Raw genomic sequence first — 13,737 nt, 5'->3', positions numbered from 1 at the left:
CTAATCATCACTTTTCAGTAATAACAGTTTTTGATTTTTATGATTTTTTTCCTTACACATGATTTGTGTTCTTAAAATTGGATTGTATGTATTTGTGAATCTGCTCTTTTAAAAAACATTGATTGTTTTGTGCTTTAATAATTTGGTATGTAATGATATTCAGCTAGTTGAAATAATATTCAACTATTTTTAAGCAGTATTTGTATTTTGGTGTTATTACGTCAAAGTATAAATATATGAAATAATCTGAAATATTTTTTTTTTAGATTGTTGAAATAATAGATAATTGCATGCAATCATCCCAAACTGCCATTGCTGATGTTGACCTTAGATTGCTCATGCACAAGGCATATGGTAAAGGATTCATGAAGAAATGTCGAGTCAGTCCTGATGCTTATATTCAAATGGCCTTACAGTTAGCTTATTACAGGGTTAGTTTTTATAATTTATTAGATTGATAAACCTAATTGATATTTGATAAACATACATTTAAAAAAATATTTTAAATAGTTTTTCTCTTGTTAACAGAGCTCATTAAAGGTCTATTGTATTTTTATAAGATATCAAGGTAGCACCATTCAATAAATATTTTTTTAACATTCTGTCTATGTGAATGCACTAGATAATTATCTAGTTCTAAAAGGTGAGTTCAGTTAAAAGCAATTGGGAATTTATCAAAGTCATAATGATATACACCTGTTTTACCTTACAGTGTGTTTGTTCCCTTTGAAGCATTGTGGGGCCATTCTATGAAAAAGTCAACCCTTTGTCTCGCACGTGATGGTTCATATATTTCATTAAAAAGTAATAATTTTAATATGTAATGATGACATTTTTTGCTTAAGAAATCACACATAAGTTTGTAATTTGTTAAGCAGAAAAAAATTTATCATTAATATTTTAAAGTATTAATTTTAATGAAATATATGAGGCCTCACGTGCAAGACAAAGTGACTACTTTCCATGGAATGGCCCAGTGACTTCATTTGAGTCCTATTGCACAAGGGCTTCAACTGAATCCACATGTTCTCAGTTTAAAAAAAAATATATTTTTGTTAAGGGCACCAGAAAATTTTTTTCCAGCAAATATTTTTTTGAAGTTTTTATTTTTAATCAACAATGTTACACTTGTTATCAGTAACTTTTTGCTGTGTAGTGCGCAAATTCCCAATTCCGGATTGATAGAAATTGGTTTCGGAATGGGACTATTTGGCGCAATCATTTTGGCACAAAACCCATTTTGAGAAAAGAAAAGAACTTATATGACTACATAGTTTTGTACAAAAAATTTTTTTTTGGTAACGATTATTCTTATTGTATATTGTTTTTAAGCTTTAAAAGAAAATGATGCATTAAAAAATGATTTTAAACTTGTATTTTTGATTTAAAAAAATATTTTGTCCCTTTTTATTTTCTTTAACTGTTCTATAATACTAAAGTTTTGAAAAACTATTTAATAACACAAAAAATAGTTATTATTATAGTACGTATATCATTAAAATAAATAAACATTTTTTAAAAGAGATTAACAATAAATTTATAAATTTCTTGCAGAAAAATAATTACTATTAATGTTTAAAAATAACTTTCAAAAAATAAATAATTCTTCACTCAATAAAAGAAACAGCCATTTCTTTACTTTTAACTGACGGTTCACACATTGGTTTTCAATAATTCAGTTTAGCTGTTAAGTGAGTTTAAGAAATGTTTTCACATGAAGAAGGCAGTGAGAAGTATATTATATACAACGGCTGCTAAAACAAAGAAATGATCACCGCAGAAACACAAAAAAAAAAAAAAAAAAAAAACCTCAGCTTTGCTCTAAAAGCTTGACAAAGACGTAGAAGTGGAACTTTCAGTCACTCGAGATTGTTTCAAGAATTTTTGCTTTTAGTTATCATAGTAGCGTGTATCATGATCGTATAACATGCCACTTTCACAATCGTCCCCGGCTCCCCTACAGTGTAAATTTTAAAATATTTTTTAACAAGTTTCTAGAGCTCCATATCTTTATTATTCCTCTCCAGCTTTTATTTTCAATTAATATTTTCGACATTCAAAAAGTTCAGAATGCAAAAATCTGGCGCCGAAAGGAGTGGAGCCGAAATGGTCGCGCCAAATCGTAACAAACCAAATTGGTTTTGAGCAAAATATTTGGAGATGGCATTTTGGATATTGGACAAATTTTAAAGTTTTTTTTGTCATATATAGACAAGGAAGGATCCAGAAATGCTTCAAGGAGGGGGTGGTTGATTTTTTTTTAAACTTACCTCTTACTACGTATCCGATTTTTTCATGCTTAAAGGGAAGGGGTGGCACAGCATTTTTATCTAAAGCAACTAAAATATGGAGATTTAGCCAAGGAGATCCCCGAACTAATTCTTTTCCTTTTCCGTTGAAAGAGATATTCTGAAACTGTTTTACAACTTCAATTGGGGTTTTGAATACGTCAAAACCCCCTACCCATAACATTACTGAAAGTAGTCTAAAATTGCCTCTTTGAAACTTAAGTTCCGAAATGTTTCTTGGAGGGAGATTTGAACCACATTCCTTTACTTATCGTCCTTAAAAATGGCCTACACTTGTGTTTTAGGACTTCAATTTTAAAACATTGGCAGTACAAGGTCTCTCAAGGGAGGGACAATCGCCTCTCCCTTGTATCCGTCCTTGCATACAGATCCAGAATAAAGGGAATCAGATAGTGAAATATCAGTGAGCAGAGTGGGTGAAGCAGCCCACCACAGCTCATTAATGTTTTAAGGGTTTGCCTTGAGCAATGTGGTCTTATCACATTTCAGGATCACTCCTTTTTTGCTGATAATAGTGACAATATTCTTGCCACAAATTGCACCATCTGATTTCTCTTTCTTTCGGTCTCTAAAACACTTTCTATGAGACAAAAACTTGAATATCTGGCTTGTATTCAAGACACTATTTCCAGATATTTTGCTCCAAAATTCAATTGATTTTTATGTATCCGGGACAGAAAATTTGCATACTAGATGGCAAAAAGCATTTATTAATGCAGGTAATTACATTGTTGAATCAAAATAAAAGCTTTAAAAAGTATATTTGTTGAAAAAAAAAAACTTTCCAATCCCCCTGATATGTTCTGTGCCTCAAAGGCTTAAATGATGAAAAAATTTTTTAAAGTATTAATAAATAACAAAAAGAATGGTATTTCAGCTCTCTTACTGAATATTATTTTATATTTGAAAAAATATTTTTAATTTTGAAAGTTTTAACATTTTTATTCACTTAATCAGGATTCCAATAAATTTAGCTTGACTTACGAAGCATCAATGACTCGCTTGTACAGAGAAGGTCGTACTGAGACGGTCAGACCAGTCACTATTGAGTCTTGTGAATGGGTTAAGTCTATGATGGATCCAAATGCCACCGTGAGTTCTCTTCTTTCAAAAAAAAAAAAAAATGTTCCATTATTTATGTTTGTTTTTCTTCCAATGTATCATTGATATGCTGTATGTTGTGTTCATTGCATAAAAAATGTTCAAATAACTAGAGGAAATATAGTTAAACCTAAATAACCTAATTTGTTTTTTTATTTTGAGATCGATTAACTCAAACAAAATTTGCAAAATATGTTTCCATTTGCAGATAATAAGTTACAGAGTATGTTACATAGCTGAATATTTTTCTAATTTAGATATGCCTTGTTGCAATATTAATTTCTTCAGTATATTTGTGAAACATGAATCTATTAATGAAGCCAGCATTTTGTATTATAGTATGTTTAAATCTGGTGAAAGAGAAGTAAGAATTCTCTTTGGAATCACACTCAAATTTTTACTCAACAATTGTACTGAAGAATGCGCAGAGAAGAATTCTTATCAATTCTCCAAGGAAAGCAGGGTTCCTACAGGTCAGGAATTGTCAGGGAGTTTTATTTTCATCCAAAAAAAATCACGAAAATGTCAGAAAATCAGTAGCTTTGTCAAAAACCTAGAAAATTGTAAATACAGACCTAGAAAAACATTCTTTTGCATCATAAATTTTTGCAGTAAGTAGGTTATCAGACTTGTGTAAATTTACTCAAATTGAGTTCTTAAAATACTTTATAATTTGAAATGGACTCACAAAGAAATTCCTTTGCCGAAATATTTTTGAAGCATCAAAAAAATTATTATTAAAGTTCTGATATAAATACTAGAATTAGGGGAGGGGACATTTTGACCCTTTTGAGAAAAAAAGAAATACTTTTACTGATGCTGGAACATAGGAGAAGCTAAAAAATGCCTATTAGAACATAGTATTGCAAGAACTTGAAGCATTTATTATGTTTTTGTACATAAAAGAGAGCATAAGTTGCAAGTTTCTGAAATGCAAATGAAACAATGCTGGTTATTTCAAGGATTTTTAAACTTTTTTTAGATGCTTCATTATACATCCTTAAAATCTGTGCATCCTTTAAATAAATTGCTCTTTTTCTTAATATGTTTAACATATTTTTACAAATATGCAACATACTGTAGAGAACTATGCAGATTTCTTGTCAAGGGACAAAATGACCCCCACCATATTTCTAGGTGTAAAAAAATCTCCGTAATTCTTGTGTTCAAGTACTTAATAGTTTGGTACTGCAAAGGATTGAGTATTTTAATTAAGAAAATCATAATTTTAGATTTATAAAAAGAAAGCCACAAATTCAAAGTAATCTGGAATTGTGTGAAAATTTCTCTGGAAAGAAACAAGTGGAAACCCTGAGAAAGGCACAATGATGAGGTATGTTCCTTGAAAGGCTACCGACACACATTTGGCGAAAGCAATTAATTCCCCGTAATCTTGGGACAATAAGAAATCAACGAAAATCTGTTCAAAATCAACTGTTTTGACCGATTTCTTATCTGCCTCAAGATCAGATTACAGATGTCCGTCACCTTGTATTGGCGAACCTAGAGAATGCATTAAATTTTAAATGAGGTTTTTAGGAGTAAATTTCACAATTTCCATTGTTATTATGTTCCTTTATTGATAATGAATTTTTATTAGCTACCATTGAAATGCTTTTTTTTTTCTACCAGAGGGAAAAAAAGATTGATTTGCTTCGTATTGCTTGCAATCGTCACCAGAAGGGTTACCAAGATGCCATGTGTGGTCAAGGCATAGATCGTCATTTATTTTGCCTGTACGTTGTTGCTAGGTATTTGAATGTAGAATCACCATTCCTTAATGAAGTTCTCAGCGAGCCCTGGAGGCTTTCTACTAGCCAGGTAATCTTTTTGATTCCTAAACTTTAATAGTATATTGTAATGCTACAAGCATAATGTACTCCAGGAATTGACAGATATTGAATTAAACTTTTGGATCAAACCAATTACAATAGATTTTCTCTATTCTGAACACTCGAGATACCGAACAAACCTGTTCAGATTGTGAAGGTATTTATTGTAGAGGGAGATTGAATAAAACTGTATTTGTCAGACCATCAAAACCTGTTTATGATATTGGGGTGCAGAGGCAGCTTGTATGGGGAGCAACTGCCCCCTCACTTTTTAATGTGAACTTTTTTACCCCTCATTTTTCTAAGTTAAAAATTAACAATCAATCAAAGAAACATAAAATTGATCGATTCACATGTTTGCAGACTGATGAACTGACTTTATAAGTGTGGGTTTTATATTTTTCTCAAGTTATTATTTTATAAAAAGTAAAATGAAGCTTTAAATGTAAAAGAAAGGGTCTACTGTGGCCACCCATTCCAATTTTTGAGGTCATGTCCCAAATTTTTTTTAAAGCTCATTTAATCACAATAAACGTTAAACTTCAACTCATAAAAAAAGTCAGCTGTAGGAGCACTGCCCTCCCCCCACTTTTTTTTGTTACTCCAGCCCCCTATGTTGGGGTGTTTACATTAGGGAGTGTTTAAATTGATTGAGTCCACCGTACGTTACTGTTGTAAAAAATACATCACCGAAGATGATGAGTAATATTTTACTGTAAAAATTGAAGTTACATGCACACGTTTTGGGCTTACTTTTCCTTTTCTATTCCCCATCTTGTATGCATAAAGATGCCTCTGGAGGAGTAGCTCCACATTTCATCATTTTTATGCATTTGAAAAAGAATTTTTTTGATGCAGTACCATGTTTGCAATATTAATTTGTAAATTTATGTAATAAAACATCGTTTATCTAGATTCAGTTTCTGCACAATAAGTTTTTCAACATAGTTTCTTCAATATGCATTAAAATTACTTAATTTACTACTTTTCTAACTTCTCATGCCAAGTTGCAAATCATTCCTATTGTATAAAAGTTGCTTCATTTTTACCTTATTTTTGTTATTTATTTATTTTATTTATTTATTTTTTTTTCAAACAATGTAGTTATGAAATTCTAAAAATGAGAATACTTTAGTTTTTGTAGAATCACTGCAGTTCATTAACCTTTATTGTATTAATTGTGACACATAAATAAAGGAACATAAGCAACTTATATGCAGATAGACTTATCTAAGTTATGGCTCAAAAACATTTATTTGTTTCTGAAATCAGAAGTAAGCAAAAATATTTGTTTCTGAAATTATAAGTACGCATATACTATGTAATTGGATCACATCCTCAGATCCATGCTATTTTTCATTTTTGCTTAAATAATTTAATAATTTGCTCTGGTAAAAATTTGTTCAACTTTTTGTAATAAAAGGAGAAAGTGAAATAATTGGAACAACAAAGAATCTTAACATGTTATTTTCTTTGTGGAAGGTAGGGAAGACAGAACTCAAAATTCTAATTTAATTCAGCTCCTAAACATTAAAAATAAAAGTACAATAAATGAATGAGTTAAAAAATATTGTTTATAGAAATATATCACAAAGTAAATAAATGTTATTTTGTAGTTGAATTTTGTTTTATATCTAGTATTTTTAATTTGTACAACATATATATATATATATATATATATATATATATATATATATATATATATATATATATATATATATATATATATATATATATATATATATATATTCAATTTTATTAAGTTTTGATAATGTTTTAGACTCCACATGGTCAAACAGATTTGTTGGATTTAAGAAAAAATCCTGATCATATATCTGCAGGAGGAGGTTTTGGACCTGTAAGTAAGCTCTTTCTGATGAGAAACCTTTCTTTAATTTCTATCAAAATTAGAATTGTTAATTTTATTTAAAAGTAATTATTTAAAAGACTGATTAATTCTTAAAAGACTAATTCAAGTTTATTGTAAGCGTAAGGATAAATTTTTTCAAGTGGGGGGGGGGGGTGTAGCTTATTTTCATCACTTATCTCTTACTACCTATTTTATCTATTCATGTAGGGGGGGGGGAATAAATACATAAATACCGAAATGTTTTCCAAACGAATTGTTTATGGTGAGATTATTAACAAATCTGATGAACTGAAATTGAAAATATGAACTCACTAAGAAGGCTATGTGCTCAAGTATTTCAATCAATAATTTATCAATGCTAATAATACTCTAATTGTAATGAGAAAATATTTCAAATCCCTTAAATTTTTCTGAAATAAATTTAATTACTTTAATTTCCCCAAATAAAATTTTATTTTATTATGCTTTAGTTTCTTTAATTAAGATATAAAGAACTTTCATTCTTTTAGTATTCAGTACATCAAACTGTCCTTTAACTTTCAAACTGAGAATTTCAAATGAAGAGCATTGTCTTAAAATTCTTATTTTGGTAGGTTGCAGATGATGGTTACGGAGTCTCATACATCATTGCTGGAGAAGATATCATATTTTTTCATATATCTAGTAAAGTTTCATCCCCTGAAACAGTAAGACTTTCTTTCCTTTATATGCTGAATTTCAAAAATACAATCTTTTTGTAGAGGTACTGTAATATCTTTTTTTATGCATATTTTTTCCTTTCCACTGTATTAGCATTTTGTGGAAATAACTATTACACAATGTTACAAAGTGATACATTTACACCAGTTTCTCTCAATCTGTGATCGCAAGCAATTTTTGTGTGGTATGGGAACAGCTTGTGAAAATTAATGTATATCATTTTTCTAGTTATAAAATTTATTAAAGAAAATTTTTGGATTTATCTCGATTCAGCTGATACAATAGTTGTGAAAATATCAGTTCTGTCCCACATAGTACACTTAGGATTCGGAAGGGTACCAAGTGGTCCTCAGAAGGGAAAGGTTGAGAACCACTGATTCACATGGTATTAAAAAACTGAAGGGAAAAATGAATCTATTGATATTGTATTATAAAATTCTTTGTGTTCTTTTTATCTGCCAAAATTCCTTGAGAAGCAAATAAAGAATACTCAAATTATACCTGAATCATTACTAAAAAGAGAAGGTTTTATACCTTTCTCTATAATGTATATCTTTTCCTTCCCTAATGAGGCACAATAAATAACAGCTATGCTATGCTCAGCTGTTACATTTTCATCTTTACCAAATTTTATTTATTGGTTTTATGTTCAATCCAAAATGCTGAAAAAACTTATAGCTGCTAACTCTCCCAATTATTTCCAGAGACTCCCTGATTTTGATGCCTTCCCCCAAAATCTCTAATAAAGTAAATATCTCTCACATTTTCATCAAAACAACAAAATTCCCTATTTGGTAATTAGAATTTCAAGGCAAATCTCTACAATAGAATGATCACCATTGCAAAATCGAAACCTTTATGTATATTAGTATGGAAAAAAAGTCTTTTGATACATGTTCATTTCCTTTTCCTCCTTTTTAAATTTGTATTTCCCGAAAAATGCTGCATAAGGGGTTCCTGATTTTTCTCATAATTTCCTAAATCTTTACCTGCTGCAAGGAATTATCATTTATAAGAGAAAACAGACTTAAGTCTCTTTTAAAATATTTTTTTTAAACTAAAATATTATAATTTTTTAGCTTCAAAAAAGTAATATCCCAAATCTGGAATGCTCAGGACCGGGACCTTTCCGGATTTCGTAATTTTCCGAATTTTAGACTCTGACTCAAAAATTAGTGAAAACTCTCCTGTCATGTGGCATTTTCTCCTTGTTTCGCTAGTGTTTGCGCTAAATTTCTTTCTTTTTTTTAAAATGAATTTGAATGAAAGTATACATCATTATGCTAAAACAAAAGTCTGAGATAATTTGCAGCGGCATGGATTCGCATATGTTGCTTTTTAATACAATGTGCCTAGCGATACAATAAATAAATCATCTTTTTACTGCAAATCATTTTGTACTTTTGTTAAATTTGCTTTGTATTGCATACTACTGAGAAGAAAGGAAGAATTATTGTTAACCCAAAGTGGATGTCAAAAGATTGCTGCACAATAACAGCAAAACGCCTCTTTACGCATAACACGTGGCAACGAAAGAACATTTGAAAAAAAGCTGAATTGACAGTACTGTGCTTTCAACCAATTTTTGCCAAACATTAACAATTTTGAACTTTTAAAATTGAAAGAAAAAGAAGAGCATTCTTTTTTCTTTTTGGTTTTAAAAAATTATTTAAAAAAATATTTAAGGGAAAAGGTTAGGGAATTCCGAAATTGTGGTCTACATCATAGTTATCTCAATTTCCAAATTTCAGGTACAGCCGGATTTCAGAAGGACGAATTTGTGGTCTTATACAAATACTTAATTTAAGAATTCCCTTGCATTTTAAAAATCCCTTTCACACTCCGATTTTTGTACTTAAATGTATGCATACCAAGTCTCCCTTATTTTCTGCTATCAATGTTAACAGCTGTGATGTATGGAAAAATCTTGAGTCTCTTTTACTTAATTCTAGACACTTTTCATTTTTTTTTGAAAAGATTTCATCATTTAACATTGTATACTGAATTATTAGATTTACAGTAAAACCTGTAAATTTGACTACCCTTGTAAGTGGACCACCTGTCTAAATTGACCTCTATTTTCGGGCACAGAATTAGATCTATACCATATAACTCAACTTCTATAAGTTGACCACCTGTTTAACTTGACCACTTAAGTAGTGCACCGCAAGTGGGATCAACTTACACAGGTTTCACTGTATTTCATTAAATCATTTATTTATAACCGCTAATATGTATGTATTCATTTCATGTGAATATTATATATATTTTTATTTTTAATTATTAAACAATAGCAACTGTTACAATAACAATGATGTAGTACAATTTCACAATATTTAATAATCAGTATTATTAATAATAATTAGTGTTATAAAATCTATGTCAGAATATTGACTGTTGCCAAAGCTAATTATCTTTAAAAAAATCATTTAAAAACAATTTTTGTTTAGTTTGTATTAAAAAATAGAATAAAATAAAGGTAATACTCACATGAAATGAATCCATACATATTAGAGAAGTTATAAATAAATGATTTAGGAAAAACAAATAAATCTAATAATTCATTATACAATGTTAAATGATGGAATCTAAAAAATTAAAGTATTCAGAATTAAGTCCACTAGTGTAATACTTATTAAAAACTCACATCACTTAATGTAATTAAAATTTTCCATATTTTGTGAACAAATTCAATATTTAAAAGGTTCATTTAGTTAATGATAGTATTGTGTTTCAGGATTCTGACCGTTACAGGAGGAATATCGAACAGGCATTGGCCGACATGAAGACTCTCTTTGAGCAAAGCTCATAATGAAAAATTGTCGCTAGTGCAACATTGCCATATTTTAAATATTTAAAAGTATTTTGGTCATATATGTGTAAATTAACAGCATGCAGTTTTTTAAGACCTCAAAGAGTTTCTCTTCAGTTTGAAGTATCAAAACCGTGAAAAATACTATATACTGTTTTTGTATATAACTCTGTTATCACTCCAAAATGTCAAAAAAAAAAAAAAAAAAAAAAAAAATGTATGCAACTTATTTAATTTTTTAAATCTTAAGTATGTTTTTATAAAATTTGTTACTAGAACTTGTAATTATTCAGTTGTTGTACAATCACTTTATTTAATGTGCCTCGGAGAAAGATGAATACAATGCAATTAATCTGAGGACTAAGACTGAAAACTACTATGTGTATGTGTTCCTTTTAAAATCAATGTCGGCAGTTTGAGAAACTACTCGTATAATTTGTGGACTGTGCAATTTCTAATATTAAGATACTAAATTTGGGTGATGTTATGCTACTATTCAACATTGCTACTTTACTCAATCAAAGAAAACACAAAGCACTGTTTGAACTTCAGAGCATGTATCAAATTCAGTGTTAACCCTTCTGGCAGCAAGCCAGAGTATTGGTCTATAGAGTTGAACATTAAGTGCACATGATCTTGATACCTGTTTCAAAAAACTGTTTTATTACAATCGTTATTATTAACATTTAGTACCTATACATGAAATATTGCCATTTCTACAATGTTCTTTCTTGTAAAGCTAGAAAAGTCATATATAATATGCATAAAGTATTTCTATAAATATTATACTAATAGAAAAAAGCCTGTATGATATGTTTCACGAGCATCTTAATATGTATCAATGCAGCTAGCTGTCAGAAATAAGTTATGTTATATTTGTGCCTAAAAGTTTCAATTAAATATACAGCAAGCAGTTTAGAACTTTATAAGTAGCATCACATTATGTGTGAGAATGAAGTTAAATTTTCTGTTTTTCAAAATTCTCATATTCATCACATGTACTGCGCATATAAATCAGTTTTTGTTGAAAGGGCTGTAAGTCAATGTAAAAAAAAGTTGCTCGTTCAACACAAACCGATTCATATATAATGTATAAGGGTCATTTTTCAAAAAGTGTAACTTTTCTGTCACAGGTCTTTTACAGAAAAAACTTTAAGGAACAATTCATTTAACAATGCTTTTTAATTTCATCAAAAATATATCTATTCAAACCTGCCAACAATTTTTTGATAATAATTTTTATTTTAGTATATTTTTGATACACAACACAGGGCTCCCAAATGGTCCGCTTTTCCCGCCAAAGTCCGTTTTTTAGGGTAAAGTCCGCTTTAGACCGCTTTTTAACATTTTGGTCCGTTTAGTCCGCTTTTGTATTGTTTTTACTAAAAAATCAGATTTTAAAAATTTTCATTACATTAAAAGATACTGTGTGCTGACTTATGTTAAGCCCGAACGGCGCCGTTTTTCTATTGAACTTGACTTTCTGGTATTATTTCGCTTCAGATTGACGTCATTACTCCTCCTCCCACCGCTGTAACATGGAAATCTAGCAAATGGAGAAGTTTGGGGGAAGAGTTATGACGTGAAATCAAAGCATTTTGCTACTGATATTTTTCACGGGTTCGTAAGCACTTGAAAAAAATCAAGAATGTTTCATCAGTGCAATTTTCTGAACTTGTGTTCGATATGTAGCATCGCGAAAAATGACTTCCTGTGTTTGCGAGTTCAATCTTTTTGCATCTTGTTAATATTTTGATGTTTTTAACAATCAGAAGTTACTTTAACATCCATTAACTTAGATTAGCTTATTTTATGTTTAATTACAATAGATAATAAACTTTTTTTCGGAACCATGATAACATCAAACTTGGACTTCGCCGAAAATTGCTTGCTGGGTTTTGAGATTTCAATCTCTTTGCATCTTGTAAATATTTTTATATTTTTGGCAATCAGAAGTTATTTTGACACACTCCACCATAGATTAGCTTATTTTTTGTTTAATTTTAATAGATAAGAGACTATTTTTTTTTCGAAACCATGGCAACATTGAACTTACTCGCACTTCGCGATCTTTTTGCATCTTGTTAATGTTATGATATTTTTGGCAATCGGAAGTTATTTTGACATAACACCTCCTTAGATTAGCTTATTTTTTGGTTAATTTTAATAGACAATTAATTTTTATATTTTTGGTACCATAGCAACATTGAACTTTCTCGCACTTCGCGAAAAGTGCTTGTCGTGTTTGAGATTTCAATCTTTTTGCATCTTGTAAATAATTTGATATTTTTGTCAATCAGAAGTTATTTTGACACACTCCACCATAGATTAGCTTATTTTTTGTTTAATTTTAATAGATAAGAGACTACTTTTTTTTCAAAACCATGGCAACATTGAACTTACTCGCACTTCGCGGAAAATTGCTTGTCGTGTTTGAGATTTCAATCTTTTTGCATCTTGTTAATATTTTGATATTTTTGGCAATCGGGAGTTATTTTGGCATATGCCACCATAGATTAGCTTATTTTTTGTTTAATTTTAATAGATAATAAACTTTCTTATTTTTGGAACCATTGCAGCATTGCACTTATTCGAACTTCGCGAGGAATTGCTTCTTGTCTTTGAGATTTCAATCTTTTTGCATCTTGTACATATTTTGATATTTTGCGCAATCGAATGTTATTATCACATATGCTATCCTAGACTAGCATATTTTTGTTCAATTTTAGTCATGTTTAGTTTTAGAGAATATTCTTTTTTTTTTTTTTTTGGAAATTATGCCAACAGTGAACATACTTCGCGAAAATTTGATTCTCTTGTGCAAGATTTCAATCCTTTTGCATCTTGTTATTATTTTAATATTTTTTAAAATTGGAAGCTGTTTTGACATGTGCTACCTCAAATTTTTTTATTTAATTTTATTTTTAAAAACTAAAAAACTTTGTATCCTTATTTTTTTAAGTACTCATAATGAGTATTTTCAATTTGAAAATATAGCTCTATGAATCTAAACTTACACATTTATTTATTACATTAAGTTATCCAGTAAAAGCAGGCTCAAATTTACATTCAGTGTATTTATCGCTTAAGCAGCATTTGTATATTTTTGGGTAT

General features: G+C 29.5%; 1 protein-coding gene across 1 annotated transcript in view; it reads left to right on the top strand.

The window, feature by feature from the left end:
• Window positions 1–10,802, top strand: part of LOC129229264 (carnitine O-palmitoyltransferase 1, liver isoform-like) — a 34,774-nt gene extending 23,972 nt beyond the window's left edge. The window contains exons 17-22 of the mRNA XM_054863534.1: window positions 267–431; window positions 3,267–3,401; window positions 5,043–5,231; window positions 7,023–7,100; window positions 7,706–7,798; window positions 10,549–10,802. Coding sequence (XP_054719509.1) covers window positions 267–431; window positions 3,267–3,401; window positions 5,043–5,231; window positions 7,023–7,100; window positions 7,706–7,798; window positions 10,549–10,623 — 735 coding nt within the window. The 3' untranslated portion in view covers window positions 10,624–10,802. The remainder of the gene's footprint in view (window positions 1–266; window positions 432–3,266; window positions 3,402–5,042; window positions 5,232–7,022; window positions 7,101–7,705; window positions 7,799–10,548) is intronic.
• The last annotated feature ends 2,935 nt before the right edge of the window (window positions 10,803–13,737 follow it).

The sequence above is a fragment of the Uloborus diversus genome, chromosome 9 (assembly GCF_026930045.1).
Source record: "Uloborus diversus isolate 005 chromosome 9, Udiv.v.3.1, whole genome shotgun sequence".
In the NCBI taxonomy this organism is placed as follows: domain Eukaryota; kingdom Metazoa; phylum Arthropoda; class Arachnida; order Araneae; family Uloboridae; genus Uloborus; species Uloborus diversus.
The sequence above is the reverse complement of the archived record's forward strand: the minus strand, read 5'-3'. Positions and strand labels throughout refer to the sequence as shown.